This window comes from Convolutriloba macropyga, chromosome 2 (genome assembly GCF_964194025.1).
Source record: "Convolutriloba macropyga chromosome 2, txConMacr16.3, whole genome shotgun sequence".
NCBI classification, from domain to species: domain Eukaryota; kingdom Metazoa; phylum Xenacoelomorpha; order Acoela; family Convolutidae; genus Convolutriloba; species Convolutriloba macropyga.
Window position 1 is genome coordinate 42,343,524 of NC_134469.1, and position 18,859 is coordinate 42,362,382.

Sequence of the window (18,859 nt, forward strand, 5' to 3'; positions counted from 1 at the left end):
GAGGCAGCAATAACTTATACAGATTTTTAATCAAAATATAACAGACCAGCCTTCAATGAAAAGACGAATTAATTTGGTCTGTCTTTTTTACTGTTTTTTAGACTGCCGATCTACGAATCTATTGCGGCTATTTTCTGGCAGTCTGCCAGCTTTGTTTCCTTATTCAGGTCTTTCCAGACCCAGGGGCCAGAATATATCCCATGGGGTTCGGTTCAACTTTTAAATGTCGCAAATTTTAACAATTCTTTTTATAAAACTTGCTTTTTTTTCAAATGTTTTTGATAAGTTTTGTCGTTTTTCTAAATTTTTTTAGCCTCAAGAGCAAAGGAACGTCCTCTATGGTTTGAAAATAGGTCACTGTATAATTTTTAGATTAAATGGAACGTCTGATAAGATTTTAACATCACGAATTTTAGTATATTTTTCACAATTTGTGCCATTTTTTTCAATTTCTTGATATTTATTGTCATTATTCAGGTTTTTTGAGCCTTAAGGTGAGAAAACTTTTGTTGGGGTTTGATAATAGCTACTGGAATTTTTAAAAGTTGGTCAAGGATTAATTTTCAACTTTTTAATATCACAAGTTTTAGCAATTTTTGTAATAAAACTTGCAATTTTCTTAATTTTTCGAAAATTGTTGTCGTTTTTTAGGTTTCTCTAGCCTCTAAAGCCACGGAACTTCCTCTAGGGTTTTATAATATGTTTCTTCATGGTTCATAAATGTTATGGAATTATTTTCAAGATTTTATCTCGATTTTAAGCAACTTTTTTTTAAAAAGTTTTGAAATTTTTTATTGTTTTTGATCTTTCCGGCCCTGGGACCTCTTCTACGGTTTGCTAATAAGCTGCTGCATAATTTCAGATTTTATGGGATGGTGATCAATATTTTTTATGACACCACTTTTAGTAATTTCTGGATAAAATTTTAACTTTTCAATTTTTTGGAATGTTTTTATATTCCAAGTGTATGGACCTTTATGAGCCTGTGAAACCATTTCAGACTTGAAACAGGGATTCCAGAAAGTCTATTGAAACAATTAAATAGTTCTAAGAAATTAATATCTTGAATTTTAGCAAGATTGCAATTTTCAAATTTATCAATTTTTTTTGTCCTTTTCTGAGTTTAACAAGCTTTACTGGCCAACGAAACTTTTCAAGTCTCGGAGATGCGTAATTTTACAGAATTTTTGAGACAAAAAAGGTATTTGCACTTTTTTTACCCCGAAGTTGATTTTTTTTGGATTATGCCTATATCAGTTTTTTTTTCTATTTGATTTATTTATTAACAAGGCTAGAAAATTAGAAGTCGCAGATTCGAATCCAATTATTGATAATATTCCTAATTCTTTTCTCTCTCTCTCTGTCGGTTAGGGTTCCTTTCCCTCCCTTTCTCGTTCATTTTTTGTATCTCACTCTGTCTGACTTTCTCTCTCTCGTTTTCTCTCTCTTTCTCTCTTTGTTGATGCCGCACTTGAGCTGCTGTTATGTGGCGTAACGTCATCGTCTGTGATCCTCATTAACAAGGAGTTGTAGTAGAAATGTTTTTTAATCAAAAATGACCTAATAGGCACATTTTAGAAAATCATTGTTAATTGCTCAAAAAGCAATTTGTGGCCAATATATTAATCCTGTTTGTCTTTTTTATGCAATTTTTCGCTTGGCCCATTTTTCATCTGAACCATTTGACTTTCGTCTTCAGAAACAGGACAAATAGATAGCTCCCAGAGGTCACTAAACAGTGGCTAGCTGCCGACGAAGCTAACCGCTCGCTGGTCGTTTGAGAGCAATTCGCCTGAGGTTAATCGGTTATATTCATTTTTGTTCAGCTGTTAAAAAACTTGCCGTAACAAACATTTTAGTTGTCAACTACTTTATCAGTTTTGAAAGTATAAAAATTTTTTGCTATGAAATAAGTCTTTTTGCGGAAAATGTGACTTTTATGTTGATTAATAATTACTCTTGTAGAGACGCAATTATTGTAAACTTGTGTGTCTTTTTTATGCAAAATTGTGCTTGACCGTTTTGACTCCTTTTAGTATTTTGGGATAAAATTTAAACTTTTTAAATTTTTGGAAAGTTTTTATGTTCCATGTGTATGGATCTTTGTGAGCCTGTGAATCCATTTCAGGCTTGAAACAGGGATACCGGATAGTCTCTTGAAGCAATTAAATGGTTCTTTAGAAATTAATATCTTGAATTTTAGCACGATTTTGTTAAAATTTGCATATTTCAAAATTCATCATTATTTTTTGTCCTTTTCTGAGTTTAACGATTATTACTATCCAACGAACTTTTTCAAGTCTCGGAGATGGGTAATTTCACAGAACTTTTGAGACAAAAAATGTTTTTGCACTTTTTTTACCCCGAAGTTGAATTTTTTTTGGATTATGCCTTTTTCAGTTTTTTTCTATTTGATTTATTTATTAACAAGGCTAGAGAACTAGAATTTGCAGAGTCGAATCCTATTATTGAGTATGTTCCTAACTCTCTCTCTCTCTCTCTCTCTCTTTGTTGGTTAGGGTTTCTTTTCCCTCTCTTTCTCGTTCACTTTTTATATATCTCTCTCACTATCCATCTCTCTCTTTCTCTCTCTCTCTCTGTTTTTGTTGATGCCGCACTTCAACTGCTGTTATGTGGCGTAACGTCATCATCTTTGATCCTCATTATCAAGGAGTTGTAGTAGAAATGTTTTTTAATCAAAAATGACCTAATAGGCACATTTTAGGAAATCATTGTTAATTGCTCAAAAAGCATTTTGTGGCCAATATATTAATCCTGTTCGTCTTTTTTTATGCAATTTTTCGCTTGAACGATTTTTCTTCTGAACCATGAACCATTTGAGTTTCGTCTTCAGCAACAGGATAAATAGATAGTGCCCAGAGGTCACTAAACCGTGGCTGTCTGCCGACGAAGCTAACCGCTCGCTGGTCGTTTGAGAGCAATTCGCCTGAGGTTAATCGGTTATGTTCATTTTTGTTCAGCTGTTAAAAAACTTGCCGTAACGAACATTTTAGTTGTCAACTACTTTATTAGTTTTGAAAGTATAAAAAATTTTGCTATGAAATAAGTGTTTTCGTGGAAAATGTGACTTTTATGTTGATTATTAATTACTCTTGTAGAGACGCAATTATTGTAAACATGTGTGTGTCTTTTTTATACAAAATTGTGCTTGACCGTTTTGACTCCACTTTAAGTATTTTGGGATAAAATTTAAACTTTTTAAATTTTTGGAAAGTTTTTATGTTCCATGTGTATGGATCTTTGTGAGCCTGTGAATCCATTTCAGGCTTGAAACAGGGATACCGGATAGTCTCTTGAAGCATTTAAATGGTTCTTTAGAAATTAATATCTTGAATTTTAGCACGATTTTGTTAAAATTTGCATATTTCAAAATTCATCATTATTTTTTGTCCTTTTCTGAGTTTAACGATTATTACTATCCAACGAACTTTTTCAAGTCTCGGAGATGGGTAATTTCACAGAACTTTTGAGACAAAAAATGTTTTTGCACTTTTTTTACCCGGAAGTTGATTTTTTTTTGGATTATGCCTATTTCAGTTTTTTTCTATTTGATTTATTTATTAACAAGGCTAGAGAACTAGAAGTTGCAGTGTCGAATCCAATTATTGAGAATTTTCCTAACTCTTTCTCTCTCTCTCTGTTGGTTAGGGTTTCTTTTCCCTCTCTTTCTCGTTCACTTTTTATATTTCTCTCTCACTATCCATCTCTCTCTTTCTCTCTCTCTCTGTTTTTGTTGATGCCGCACTTCAGCTGCTGTTATGTGGCGTAACGTCATCATCTGTGATCCTCATTAACAAGGAGTTATAGTAGAAATGTTTTTAAATCAAAAATGACCTAATAGGCACATTTTAGGAAATCATTGTTAATTGCTCAAAAAGCAATTTGTGGCCAATATATTAATCCTGTTTGTCTTTTTTATGCAGTTTTTTGCTTGGCCGATTTTTCTTTTGAACCATTTGACTTTCGTCTTCAGAAACAGGATAAATAGATAGCGCCCAGAGGTCACTAAACCGTGGCTAGCTGCCGACGAAGCCAACCGCTCGCCGGTCGTTTGTGAGCAATTCGCCTGAGGTTAATCGGTTATGTTCATTTTTGTTCAGCTGTTAAAGAACTTGCCGTAACAAATATTTTAGTTGTGAACTACTTTATTAGTTTTGAAAGTATAGAAAATTTTTTGCTCTGACATTAAGTTTTTTTTACGGAAAATGTGGTTTTTATGTTGATTATTAATTGCTCTCGTAGAGAAGCGATTATTGTTAACGTGTGTATCTTTTATGCAAAATTGTGCTTGACCGTTTTGACTTTTCGAATGACTTTTACGCCCTTGACCTTTTGCGTTTCGCGTGATCTAAAATTCTCTCTCAATCACAATTTTAAGCAGCTGAACTCTATTGGCGGAAATTTAATTGTAAAAGTCAAATGAAAAGTGCGCTGAAACTGGTGCCATTTTTCGCTTTAAGTCTTAATAATGGTATATGTTAACCTCTAATGTGGTTATTTGAAACCCAATATTAAACTTTTTAGTCCCATTTAGGCTCCCCCCCCCGACTGAAGCAGGCTGCATTTGATTAGAGCTCCCTCTAGTCGTTCGAGAGCAATTCTTGCGACGTTTAGTCGGCTATGTTTTCCCTTTTTTAATTGTTTTCCGGAGGTCTTTGGGTCATTTTTTCTTATGAGTGTGGCAAGTTTTCTTTGGTTATATAGGAGTGATAATTTTTATTTTGTGTTAATAGAAACAACAGCTTCTTTTTCTTATCTATTTTTTCTTATGAGTGTGGCAAGTTTTCTTTGGTTATATAGGAGTAATAGTTTTTATTTTGTGTTAATAGAAACAACAGCTTCTTTTTTCGCTGAATTTGCAGAGCGTTGCTGGTCTTAATATAACCAACGACAATGCTTCATGAGTCTTACGCCTAAACCAGGTTAGATGTGAAATGGATATGTTCGTTTCAGATGAGTTGGCTCAAGTGAGGCGGGCTAAGCAGGAAGAAGTGGCAGAGCTGCGTGGGTGTTATGAGTACCTGCTTGCAGAAGTGAGACACAATTCAGAGGTCACATTTAAGACAGAACTGGACAAGTTTAAGACCAAAACCACCAACGAAATCAAGAGTCGCCAATGGGTAAGCTACTGAGGAAACTGCTATATTTTTTTTCCCATGTGACAAGAACATGGTAGCCACAATCTGTTTAGCACAAAAAACGAGAATAAATTATAGTTAGCATTTTGGCTAACTTTTACCCGCAATTTTAAATACTACAGAAGTTTCTTTTACCTTTTTTCCTTGCACCCAATAGTTTATGCGATATTGCCCTACTGAGTGCGAAAGTTTCACTCATTGTTTTTGCATCTAATAAATGCTGGATAAATTATTAGCGAAATTGCTATTGGCTTTGATTATTGTTTCAGTGTGCAGTATGCAAGAAGGAGGCCTTTTACAACTGCTGTTGGAACACAAGCTACTGCAGCTGTGAGTGTCAGAAGAGACACTGGGCCACCCACGCAAACACTTGTTCACATGTACCCCAACAGCAATCAACTCAAGCAGTAGTCTCAAATTCGAATGGTGGAGAGAGCAGTTCTAGTGCATCAACGTCCTCCATGGCTCTAACTCCTCACCGACAATTTCTCTCACAAATGTCGGCTATCCCTTCAGTGACTGGACCATTCCCCAATTTGGAAAACGCGGCCAAAGCAGTATGTTCTGACTCCCTTCATTATCAACAGCCCACAGTCCGATTCCTCAACCAACAAGGACAAGGACACCACCGTCCCATGCCTCTGTCCTCATCAGTTGGTGGTTCTGGTCTCCAGTCCAACTCAAACCATATCGTCAAAACTCAAAAGCCTAAATTAGTATCCTCTGGAAATTACATGAGTGCTACTCCAAAGATTCAGAGCGTCATGTCACTCGCAGCAAATCAGAACTTATAAACTCATTTGAGAGTGACTGCTGGCTCGAATTTTGACAAACTATCAAACTATTAACTTATTGCCGATTATTTAGTTTATGTATAGAATTCTTCAATTTCTGATTGCACGACGTAATTCCGAGACTAAATGTGTACATTTGAGTTTTCGTTGCTTATTTTTACAGTCTTTCGTTACTTAATTTATACTTCAATTATACTCTTCTCGGAAAACTTAATTTCAAATTTTCAAACATAAAGTTGTCAAGCAGTTAAGTCTTCAAGGAATTCATACTAGTAATTGATTCGCAAGAGGGTTAGTGAAATAAATCGTCTGCATAAAACATAGAAATGCGACGTACTCCTAGTCGTCAATAGAGCTGACATGTTGAGCCAGCACCTCTACAAAATGGAAATCAGACAATTCTGTCCAGTTTACGTCCGGCATTCATTGCACTTTGTCTAATTGGGGTAACTCATTCGTTGCCCAGTGCAAACACATAGATTTTTGGCTGATCGAATAAACTAGTAGCTGGCCAGCCAATGACTCAAAATGTGTAGCTTAGTATTCCTGGAATAAGCGATGCGTTTTAGACTCTCTTCGTTTGTCGTTTTTTTAATAGCCGCAAAGAACAGCTGGGGCTATTATCGGCCTCCTCTTAGGTTTTTTACAATTCAAAGAATTTGAGTTTTATTGGGGGCGCTGTCTGTTTTTTAAGATCTGTTCAAACATATTCATGATTTTGGAAGTCAAATTGAAGTGATGGTTTTGGTCATGCCCAAACTGGAAGTGGAGCAAAAAAAGTGGTTTAGAGGCGTGAAATTTTATCGCTCTAATTTCAAAGTAAAATGAGAAACTAGCAATTTAACAAAGATTTGCTTTCTTGCTAGTGGTTTGTTGTTCACATGCGCCATTTTGACATTGATTTTTACTGTTTTTTTCGAAATTTTTTTGAGATCTCATTTTTTTCTAGATGCCTTTTCTATTCCGTGTATAGTCAATTCAAGACATTTTTTTTTGTTTAGTCAATGAAAACTCTTTGCATTGTTTCAAGATTTGTCCTGCTATGTTTTTTTATTTCGTCGTCAAGATTTTATACTACCATATGACATCGAAATTAGTAAAGCGAGTTTTCAGAGCTGCAGCAAGTTTTCGCGTGATTAAGTTCTTAGTCGCACGTGACTTACCACACTCTCAAAAATGATTTCCTCACTCCGAGTTTGACTTTTTTTTTGCTTTAAGTCAAAGAGATAAGGTCAAGTGAGTATATGTCACACTAAATCAAGGTTATTTGAGAGCAACTAACAGAAGCAGCAATCATTTAACTTTATTAATAATCCAAATTTATTATATGAGCATTTAATAAAAACAATCTCTTTGGTTTGTTTCTTTTATCTTTATGAGACTGCAGATCTACAAAGCTTATGCAGCTATTTTCTGGCAATCCGCCAGTTTTGTTATTTTGTTAAGTTTCTAATAGCGTCGAAGCAAGAGCGAGGCTATAATTGATCTTATTGTATCTTCTGATTCGAATTTCAGCACTGGTGACGCTTTTTACGACTTAAGTACTTGAAAACTCAGTACTTTAAAGAAAATTTTTTTCTGCTTTTTTCCAGGTTTCAGATTCTTGCACATATTTTGGTTAATCGTATATCGAGTTTTTTTGTAGAGACTGATTTAAAGTACTAAAAACTTTTTACGACTTGAGTACGTGACGCATTTTACGACTTGAGTACTTTAAAGCTGAGTACTTTAAAGCAATTTTTTTCTGCTTTTTTCCCGGTTTCAGATTCTTGCACACATTTTGGTTAATTGTATATAGAAGTTTTTTGTAGAGATGGATTTAAAGTACTGTAAACTTGCTTTAAAGTACTCAAATTAGCTTAAATCGGAAGATACCTATCGCTACTCCGACAAATTTTTTAGCCACAAACTCCTTAATTGCAAAAAAATTTTGAAGAAAACACAAAAACTACGAAAAAATTCCAAAATGCCAAAATGGCTGAAGTGGATTAAAACTGAATATGAAATTGTAATCTATTTTTCAGTTGATAAAAATTCTTCCAAATGTACTGTAAAGTATTACTGTACTAAGTTTAGATAATTGAAAGAAACGTAGTTTTTGTGTTCTACTTCAAAACTTTGATTTCAATTAGGAAATTTGTTGCTGAAAAACTGTCGGAGCAGCTCGAAGTGTCTTTCATTTCAGTTCATTTTAGTTATGAAATTTTTAATAGAATTTTTAATGGAAAATTGAGTAAATTAAAGCACAAATAATTCGTGCAATTTTTAAGATGTTAATGCATTTTTCTGGCTTTGTGATTCTTTCTAATTTTTTTTCAATCGTATATTAGAGTGTTTCAAAGAGCCTGCTTCTAAAAACTGAAAACTGAAAGCAAGATGAGCTCTGCTTTCATTGAAACGAACAATACTAATTTCTTTTTAAAAAAATTTTGCGTTCTTAAAATTTCTTAGATGTTTGATATGCCTAACCGCTACTGAGGGCTTTGATGAAGCAGAAAAACTTCGTAAAAAAGAAGAAAGTGTTTTTTAACAGAATAATGATTATTGACAAACAGCATTTTAGTATTTTGTAAATAGTTTTGTTAGATTTCTGTTTACTTTTCCTTTTTTCTCTCTGTGAATTGTTCTTGTTTGATTTTAAGTCTTTTGCTTGTCACCTATTGAGTAAAAATTAACAGTATTACAAGAGCGTTTGCCATAAGTTCTGCCGGAACAGCAAATTGCAAAAAGTTTTCACATGCTTTATATGTTTTTTGTAAGACGATTCTTCATGTTAGTTATTCTGTTATGGTTCCACAATGGTTACTATAATTAAGTACGAAGATCATCATCTTCGTGAGGGTGGTCTATTTTCTACATGGAATTGACTCTTGGTTTTATAAATATTTTTGTTTTAAAAATTTCCAAGATTGTTTTGAAGAAGTGAAAGTCAGCTTGGAATATTGATTTTGGTCACGACTCTTTTTGGCCAGTGGAGCTGTTGTATCCGGAAACAAGTTGTATCCGGAAAATTTTCCCCTCATTTTTTATGTTCAAGTGAGAAAACAGTGTGTAACAAAAAATACCGTTTCTCGATTATGTCTTAATTGACGCGCAGCAGATTGACTTCTTTATTAACTGTTTTTTGATTGGTATAATATTAAACGCTTTTCCTGATCAATTCAGACTCATTTTTAGTCCCATGCTAATCGCTTAGGCTTCTGATTTGATGAGGTATTAGAAAAATTGGATGAAAAGAGTGGTTTTAGCCTACTCCAATTCATTAAATTGTGAAACACTTCTTCTGTTTCTTAAATTGCAAGCAGGTTATTAAAAAACAGGGAATATGGATTGTGTGATATATAGGATAGATAGCTTTTGCAATTTGTAATAAATTGGTGACCTCCAAAGTTTTAGGATGATAATCTGAGACTAATAATCATTCACCTCCATTTAGTTTTGCCACCGACTATGAAGTCATTTATTCATAACTGTTCACACGTCCCACTTTTTTCACCTTAGTAAAATCATTCTCTTATAATCTCTTTTTGAATTCAGTTGCTCATCAAACCTCTTGTTTTGAAATAAGATAATGTGTAAGTGGAATTGCGTCAGCTTTCCTAGCTAAACTCCGAATTCGGAATCGTAACTCAATTCCACATAAAGTTTAATAGTTTTAATCTCAAGCTGAGCATTGAAGATTGGAACTGCACCGCGAATACTATCTTTTAACTCTATCCAACAATCGATACTTAAATACGTACCTCAGGGATCAAGGTATCACATGGCGCAGTCAGCAACTAAGGAACGCGCTCTACTTGGGATAGAACCGTTCTGGGAGCGACCAACTTCAGAACCACTATTGAGATGGGAAAGATGGAGGATCCTTCTAAAGTAGGCAATCCTAGCAGAAGAGGGTATCTCAATTGAAATAGTACAAGAAAACCCCCCTGACAAAGTCTCCCTTTCACCCAAGCCAAATTATGAGAAAAATGTGGACAACAGCACGTCCCAGCGTGAACGAGATCAACAAATAAACAACGAGCAACTGAAGAACGCGTGGCTTAACAAATTTCAGAAAATGGAAGCAGCGGGAATTCTCTGTGGCGATAGACCCTGGCAGTTTTGAGATAACAAAACTGTCTTGCTTACATACCTCAGTTTAGGCACGGCCGATGGATTTTTGGCTTTCAGGAACCAACAGTTCAAATTGATCAGATTTCTACAAAAGACCTGTGGGATACTCTCGACAGTTTATTCACAAACCAAAAGAAATAAACTTTTAATCAAAATACATATTCTCGCAAAAAGAAAACTCAAAGGGCAACCAAACCGGTGGAACAGTTCTACGGATGCCTTCGTGAACTTCTCAAAATTGCGATCTGGGTTGTCATGAAGAGTCGATCATCCGAGATGTATTTATTGCTTCTAAGTAGCATGGACAAATACAAAAAAGAATTGTTAAATGAAAAACGGACACCCAAGAAAGCGCTTGAAATAGAAAAAAATTTTGAGATGGCCATCCAAAGCCAACAAATTTATCGGGAACTTTGACCTAAACAGTATCTAAACTACTCTCTTTGATATCTATTAACAATATTAAAAAATCCTGGAACAATTCAAGAGCTGTCAACAGCAACCTCCAGCCAAAAATTTGTTCGAATTGCGGAAGAGATTGGTCGCCGCGCCATCGTCAAAATCGCTGAGCACGGAGCAAATCTTTCAAAAATTATGGAATTGCGAATCACTTCCCAAAAGTTTGTCGCAAACCAAAACACCCAACGAAGCCAAAGCCCAGAGTCAATAACGCTGATGATGCAAAGGTCGGAACATCTGCAACTGTAGGTGAACAAGTGAGTCAAATCGATTCCTTGTTACGGCAACATAATATCTATGATGCAATTCATGACTCTGACGACGACAATTTCGATGACAACTGTATACCATTTATCTCAGATAGTAATAGTCTTGGAGAAGTAAAACCGGTCAATATGGAAATTCATCTCGGAAACGTGGAAAAAAGCACTAGTAGATTCGGGAGGCGTTTGCTCTGTTATTAATAAAAAGTTAGCAAACCCGGTGGTAATGAACTACGAAGAGAGCTCTTGGACAAAGCCATCGAAAGATCTCAGAAAGTTTTCTGACGACGTAATCAAGATAATTGGTGAATTGTAACGATTGGATAGCCACAGATGTCACTGTCGTCAAAGACAAACACAGACCTATAATTGGCCGAGATCTGTCTCCACAACTAGAACTCTCTTTATCTCAATCAGAACAAGTACTAAACATTGATCAAAATCAGTGTCCAATTAAACAACAAATAGCTCTCGACTTTCCCGGGTCTCATCTCCAGAATTGGTAAATCTCCCAATCACACTGTAAAATCTAGATTTCATAAAGATTTCACTCCTACTCACCAAAGGGAAAGACGAGTCCCCATAAATCTTCACCCTTTAGTAAAAAGAGAAACTAAAAACTTAATAGACGAAAAAAGCATCATAAAATTAAACAGTTACTCTGATAAAAACTTCATATGTCCAATGGTCATAACCGTTAAAAGAGATCAAACAGTTAAATTAGCATAAGATTCAAAAATAATAAATAAATCAATACACAAAATAAATATCAAATGCCTAAAGTTGACAATCTTATGAACATAATACGAAAAAACATTAATAAAAACGCTTCAAATGAAACTGCCTTTTCGTTCGTGAACATTGGATTTGAAACATGCTTACATTCAACTAAATTTAGCCCCGGAAACCTCACGCCCTTGCAACTGTAATATTATTAGTGGTGAATGTACAGGCACATATCGTTTAATTACTGGATTTTATGGTCTCACAGACATGCCGGCTGCATTTCAAGAAGTAAGGGATTATACTTTGTTGGATTTGAAAATACACAATATTTCCTAGACCTAAATATAGTCTGTATAGGATTGAAAAAACTTGAGGAAGATATCTTTAGAACAGACCTTCCTAAGTGCCATTTTGGTAAAGCAGAAACTGAGTGGTTAGGAAACAAATTTTTTCAATCTGGAATTGCACTATTAGAGTCCAAAACTTCATTAAACTTAAATCTTCCAGCACCTAAAAACTTAAAACGATTACGTTCACGTTTAGAATCAGTACAATTTTTAGGTAAAATTATACCTAATTTGTCACAATTATGTCACTCACTTCAACCACTTCTTAAAAAAAACACCAAATTCATTTGGAACCACGAATTAGAAACACATTTTCAACATAGGAAAATTAATTATCAAATGCAAGCGAAAATACACATGATAATCCACACGTGGAAACCCGTATCAAAAGCGACGCTTCTAGAGTGGCCTTAGGTGCTGTAATAGAACAACTGTCACCAACAGGTTGGCACAAAGTTGCATTTGCATTACGATTCCTCAATTCAAAAGAAGAAAAGTACACAGTTAACGAGTTACAATTAATAGGATTTGTGTCATCTGTTGATTATTTTAAATATCAATGATTCGGTAAACCATTTACCGTCATCGCTGATATTGAAACATTAATATCCATCATGAAAAAGCATAGATCTAACAAATCCTACAACAGTCTTCTCACAAGTTAGATAGATTATAGATTATAGATTAGGGTAGATAGATTATTTTCCTTGGATTTTAACATCGAACATATACCAGGTGCTGAAAAGGGGCTGGTAGATTACATTTCTCGCCAACCAAATCAGAAAACAATATTACAAACAAATAAGATGATGAATTTGCGGTTGCAACAATTACCCACATTCGTGACGCGATTGCAGCAGTTTTTTTATAAATAGAGCACCGCAAATTTTCCATCACAGCATATGAATGCGGTAAATCATACACAATCCACACGTACCTCAAATACTCAGCAAGTGAACTACTCCATATGGCTTTCTGCCTTAAATCTCGGCACCAATAAGTCGCTTATCTCTAATCCCGCAACCGCAACACATTTCAAAGTCAAAAATAATTCCTACATCAGCGCCTCAAATACCTCTCCTCAAACCCCCGCCAGATCAGCTGGACGTATGAAATTCCAATCGACGCCCAATTTAGCAGTAAACTCGACCCGATTGTCGAATGAAGGACCAATGACCCCCAATCTTGAGTTTTCCCAGGAAGAGTCGTTTAATAACAATTTAACACAACTCTTCACGCAGGGGTTTCTCGCAGTGTTGACCAGTAAGAACGCCGTGTTGAAGAAGGTACGAGACTGCATCCTTCAAATTGACGAACAGCGATGTAAGGACGTAAATCCATACTTGCCTTCTTACTGGCGCTAACTTCACATCATGTTGTGATGTGTGTTTGTGTGTGTGTGTTTGTGGACGAACAAGTTGCGATACCCAATTCAGTTCAGGAGGCGGTTCTAGAATTGCTTCAACTGACACATCCCGGGAGCTGGGAACGATGACACTAGGCCAATACGATTTCTGGCCATACATGCATCGGAAAATTTTGAAGAAGGCGGCAAAGTGTAAACCATGCAACGGAATTGTAAGAACCCTGAACCAATCATTTCAGCATCCAATTGGAAACCACATGTAAACTATTCAGAACCTAATGAAGGAATTCAAATAGACTTTGGTGGACTGATTACAAAAAAAATTCAAGAGATATTTTTTTTTGCATGTATCGATCGTTTTGCAAAGTACTCAACCTTAAAAGTATTGGAAAAAACAAATGGACATATTGTTGTAAAATTTTCAAATATATACATAAAAATTCAATGAGTGTCAGGCAATATTAGATTAGATCGAGCTAGTTGTTTAAAAGGCAAAAAAGTTTAAAATTTCTGCAAAAAAATAATATTAACATTATAACAGCGCCTGCAAACGATCATAGAGCCATTGGATTAGTAGAAGGTTTGACGGAAACTATCACAAAACGCTTAAGCTGCATGAAACTAGCTAATAAACACAAAATATTCACAATTAAAGATTCATTCACAATTAAAATACATTCCCAGGTTGTCAAACCGAACATATGTACGAATCCTGAACCACTATTTAGACGCCGATACTGTCCTTGTTGAGGACTACTTTGACCACAACGGATAGGCGTCAGGAGACAGGAGTGATATCTTGAGAAAAAAAAATGCAACAAGCCTAGCCGAAGTTGATGCCGGTTGTCGGAACAACAGCGATAAAAACAAGTCGGTATTACGTTTTAACCTGCAACCCAGATTGACGAACTCAAACCCAAGATCGCAGACCTCACTGGAACTCAAATTGGCCAGAAATGTCACTAAATGTTCAAAAACAGATCTCAGAGGTCTGAAGCATACTTTGGCGCGGCTGAGTACCGTCCTCCGAACTTTTCCTACAGTCACAGTAATCCAGGAACTCCGAGCCCCAGAAGTGAGAATACGCAATATTGACGTCGACAAATTTGGCACAAAAGCAGAGAGAAATACTCCTCTTTGGAAATTGGCCCAAAGACTTCCCTTACCTTACGAAAAAACAACCGAAGAATAAATAACTTTCCACTCCAAAGAGCTGAAGAAAAAATATTGGGGCGATGTAAAAATCAGACATACGCAAATGGACAACACATCCGGAGTTTCGTCTGCTAATTGCAATATTTGAAAAACTATGAGCACTAGAATAGCTACAAAGCCACAACCACTTGTAACACGAGTGTAACACTTCTGCTTTCTAAATCCCAATGCCCTCAACTTCAACGTGAAAAAGAAACTGCCGCGCTCCCAATTATTATGGATTCGGAAGCTCAGTATGCTCAGTAAGCAATCAACAATCCGCTTCTGCTTCAAAAAAGCCAAGGACGACAAAACCTGTAATAGAAACGGTAAACCAGGATGAAGCTTTGCAACCTCCAGTTGAAGAAACGAGCTTCGTTTTTACCAGTTGTTAGCCGACCAGATCCCCGAATTGGACTCCTATCCAGCTCTCTACCTGATTGTGATTGTAAAGACTACAAGAGAGAAATTAGTATGAGCTTCTTTGACGCAGAAAACCTGATGTAAAACCTCATTCTCCACAAACAATTCAATTTAACCCTAAATATTGCAATTCCATTCCATTTGTTCTTGTTTTGAATTGTCATTCAATCGCAACTTTTTTGTAATTAATTTTGTATGCTTTGGTTCATTTTAACTGTTAAACGTGTCTCAATTGCCGGTTACATTTATTATCTTGGAAACCTCACTCTTGTTGGTATTATAAACTCAGTTTTGCCCAATCAATCGCAGTTTCTCTTTCCGTTTTTCATTATTTATAAAAAAAAACCAGCGTACATTTTAAGTATAATATGTGCTTAATTCCAATTAGATAACTATTGTTCCCAAATTGTGTTGAAGCCAAGGAAATGTGATAGATACGATAGATAGATTGTGCAATATGTACTAAAATGCTGACCTCCACCATCAGTTGACAATCTGAGACTTATAATAATTCACCTCCATTCAGTTTTGCCTGCGATTGTAAAGTCATTTATTCATAGCTGTTCACACATCCCACTTTATTAACATTAGTAACTTTTTTCTCTTATCGTCTCTTCTTGAATTCAGCTGCTCATCAAAAGCTCTTGTTTTGAAATAAGAAAATTCGTTAATGGAATTGCGTCAGTTTTCCTAGCTAAACTCGGAATTGGGAATCGTAACAGAATTCCACATAATTTTTAATGATAGTAATCTCAAGCTGAGAGCATTGAAGAGTCGATTCGCTCCGCGAATTCAATCTGTTAACTTTAACCAACAATGACTACTCAAATACGTACCTCACGGATCGAGATATCACAGATTGTGTTGGAGCATTGTCTTTTTGCAACTCAAAAAATGGTATAGTAATGATAACGGAAGTGCTTCTTTTTTTTGAATCTGTTCACGCGTTGTCATGATATTTGAAGTCAAATTGAATCGATGATTGTTTCACGCTAATTTTAAAGACAAATGGGAAAAATTTTGTCAATTTAAAATTTGTTGAGGCTACGCTTCATGCTAAACAAGTCGTTTCATGGTAAAACCATGCAATGATGTTCGAACAGCATGACAAGCGAAGTTTAATGCTATATTATTTCAAAGCTACATTCTAGTTGTTTACTTTAATCTTCGTTCATTATTAGTAAGTATTCATTAGTAAGTGAGAATCATAAATGAACTGAAACTCAAACTCGAAATTCCTTTACAACAGCATATCACTATTAAGTGTTAACAAAAAAATCATATCAGATTTTTTGCGATTGGTTTGTGAATCAACCTGTTATTGAGACAAACATTTGTCAATATTTTTACATGAATAACAAAGTTGCCAGGAGATCTGTCGTATGTTATTGTTTAATAATGGGCCTCATGGTGCAAAGACACACTTTCAAATTCAGGATTAAATTTTGCCAGGCAATTGCATGTTGAATTAAGAGCTCAGCTTTCCGGAGGGAAATCAAAAGTGATTGTGGTTGAAATTGAATTGAAAAGATACGCTTATGAAAACTGAAGTGGTTGTCAACAAATAACTAGTATGAACAGACATGAGTGATCATGCCGCGTGAAATGAACTAGGAATGGACAGACAACAACTATCAAGCGGGACACATGAAAAAAAGTCTTAATGACAAAATGGAATGAAGGGCAAAAAAAGTGAACTAAATTTTTGCATCGTATTAAGATTTAATGCAATAAATAAAACAAAGGTGATCAAGTGTCGCATACAGCCTTGAATTTAAAATCACATTTTAAATTGAGAACATTTTTTTAATAGTGTTAACAAATTTTTAATAATGATATTTGGTCCCCGGTGTAATAAGTAATAAAAACATATATGTACTGATTATCATAGCTTGTGATATTTATTAAAATACAAAGCTCAGTTTGTGAGTTTTAAGGATGTCTGTTCCGAGTTGGTGTTCAACTGCGCTTCATAAACGGTCATTGAAACTGTGTCCTTTTCGGGTGCCGGTTTCCTGTAATCGGCCAAAGCATCTCAATTGCTGATCGGAGGAGATACTTTTTCCATTTCAGGTGAGTTGTTTGTATCATCCGGAGCTTGTTCTACTATTTTTGGACAGTTTCAAAGACAGAAGTATTGGTGGATGGAAGTTTTTGACATCACCAGCTCTGCGTTAGCATTTTGATGGAGCGGTGATCAATGTGTAAGAAGATATTTTTTCGAAACAGAAAAAATTCGAGCTTCGTATGGTTCTTCCACTCAATATTTTGTCTGTATTGGAGTCGGCTCTAGAGGAGGATACTTGATGTAGGGCTGCTGGCATGGATTTGTTGTGGGAATAGTCAATTCGCCCGGCGATTCTTTGTTTAATTCCAAATCATGAATTCTGATGGCCGAGATTTTTGGTGTTATAGGAATGCGAACCCGCATCGCGCAAGCAATAATTGATTTCGAGGGCGTTATCCCGCTACCTGGTTCGCGTTTCTTATGTTTATCTTTCTTGTCACCCTGGATTTTGCATGTGACCTCTATACCATAGCATTGAAGAGTGGATTCGCTCTGCGAATTCAATCTGTTAGCTTTAACCAACAATCGCTACTCAAATACGTACCTCACGGATCTAGATATCAAAGATTGTGTTGGAGCATTGTCTTTTTGCAAATCAAAAATGGTATTGTAAGGATAACGGACGTGCTTCTTTTTTTGAATCTGTTCACGCGTTCTCATGATATTTGAAGCCAAATTGAATCGAGGATTGTTTCACGCTAATTTTAAAAACAAATGTGAAAAATTTTGTCAATTTAAAGTTTGTTGAGGCTACGCTTCAAGCTGCATTTTTTAACATTTCGTCTGCTCGAATTATCTGCTCACCTAAATGTAAGTTAAAAATTTCCTGATAGGGCAATTTTGATTGATTCAGTTAAGAAATTTCAAATTTCAAATTTCTGCCCAAATGTGATTGTTCTTTAGTTGGAATGCGTTTGATTTTTTCTCTCTTTCTTCAATACACCCCAAACATTGTTTTACAGTATGAATACATCTTTCTTTCTACCACACAAAAAGAGATAAACTTTGGCTTTGAGCCTCAAATTTGCCTGTGACTTCGTTGATAAATTGAAACAACTTAATGACCATTTAAACGACGTCCCGTTCCTAACTCTTAAGCGAATTCAGTACTGAGTTAGAGTCTAATTCAGGTCTCATTTTGCACTGAATTTGTCTTAATCAGCGCTAATTCAGTGATTCATTCTGAATTATCTTTTGATTCAGAAGAATACAGAATATTTTCTCTGAACTCTGCTCTGATTCAGAGAAATTTAGAAATCACAGCACAGTTGATTCTGAATTCCTTCTGAGTCAATTCTAAAATTCTAAAATTCTCTGAAGTTGTTCTGAATCAGTACCGATTGTCACTGAATCTTGGGTACGGGGTGCTTGATCCTATTTTATACATGTTCGAACTCCGTGAAATTCAGTAAATTTTCCAGGAAACCTCTATACAATTGGATCATAAACCTTTTCAAAAATTTCATCAGTTGGGTGTTTGGAAGAAAGGGTTTACACATGCAAGAAAGTGTTCTCAACCTTTCTTCGCATATTTAGGACCACTAAAAATATTTGATTTTTGTGGTTAGGAAACATGCATCGTACTAACGGCTTAAAACGCGAGACGTAAAATAGACTGATTTAGGATTTTTTCAATAGCATTGCTGATTTGTACTCTGAGGATCACACCACAATTTGCCAATGCCTGTAAGGCCACCAGCAATGTTATTAGAAGCAGATTAACGGAATTCGCAATGCACACTAGTTCTCTATTGGCAACTAACTCAGTCCACTATGGCCTAATGGCCGTCTTCATTATTGAAGGAGATGCAGTCGTGAACCTTTTTCAATTCTGAAACTGTGATGTTAATCGAGGCGAGAAAGTTTTTTTTTATCGAATACTATGCTGAACTTTCTTCTATTCAAGCTACAAAAACCTTTTGCACACATATTGGTGGCCCGTTC

General features: G+C 35.5%; 1 protein-coding gene across 2 annotated transcripts in view; it reads left to right on the forward strand.

Moving 5' to 3' along the window:
- LOC142358678 (uncharacterized) overlaps window positions 1-6,188 on the forward strand; it is a 67,235-nt gene extending 61,047 nt beyond the window's left edge. For both annotated transcript variants that reach the window (XM_075410180.1, XM_075410179.1), the window contains exons 8-9: window positions 4,975-5,141; window positions 5,429-6,188. In XM_075410180.1, the coding sequence (XP_075266295.1) occupies window positions 4,975-5,141; window positions 5,429-5,953 (692 nt within the window). In that variant the 3' untranslated portion in view covers window positions 5,954-6,188. The remainder of the gene's footprint in view (window positions 1-4,974; window positions 5,142-5,428) is intronic.
- Window positions 6,189-18,859: the final 12,671 nt, after the last annotated feature.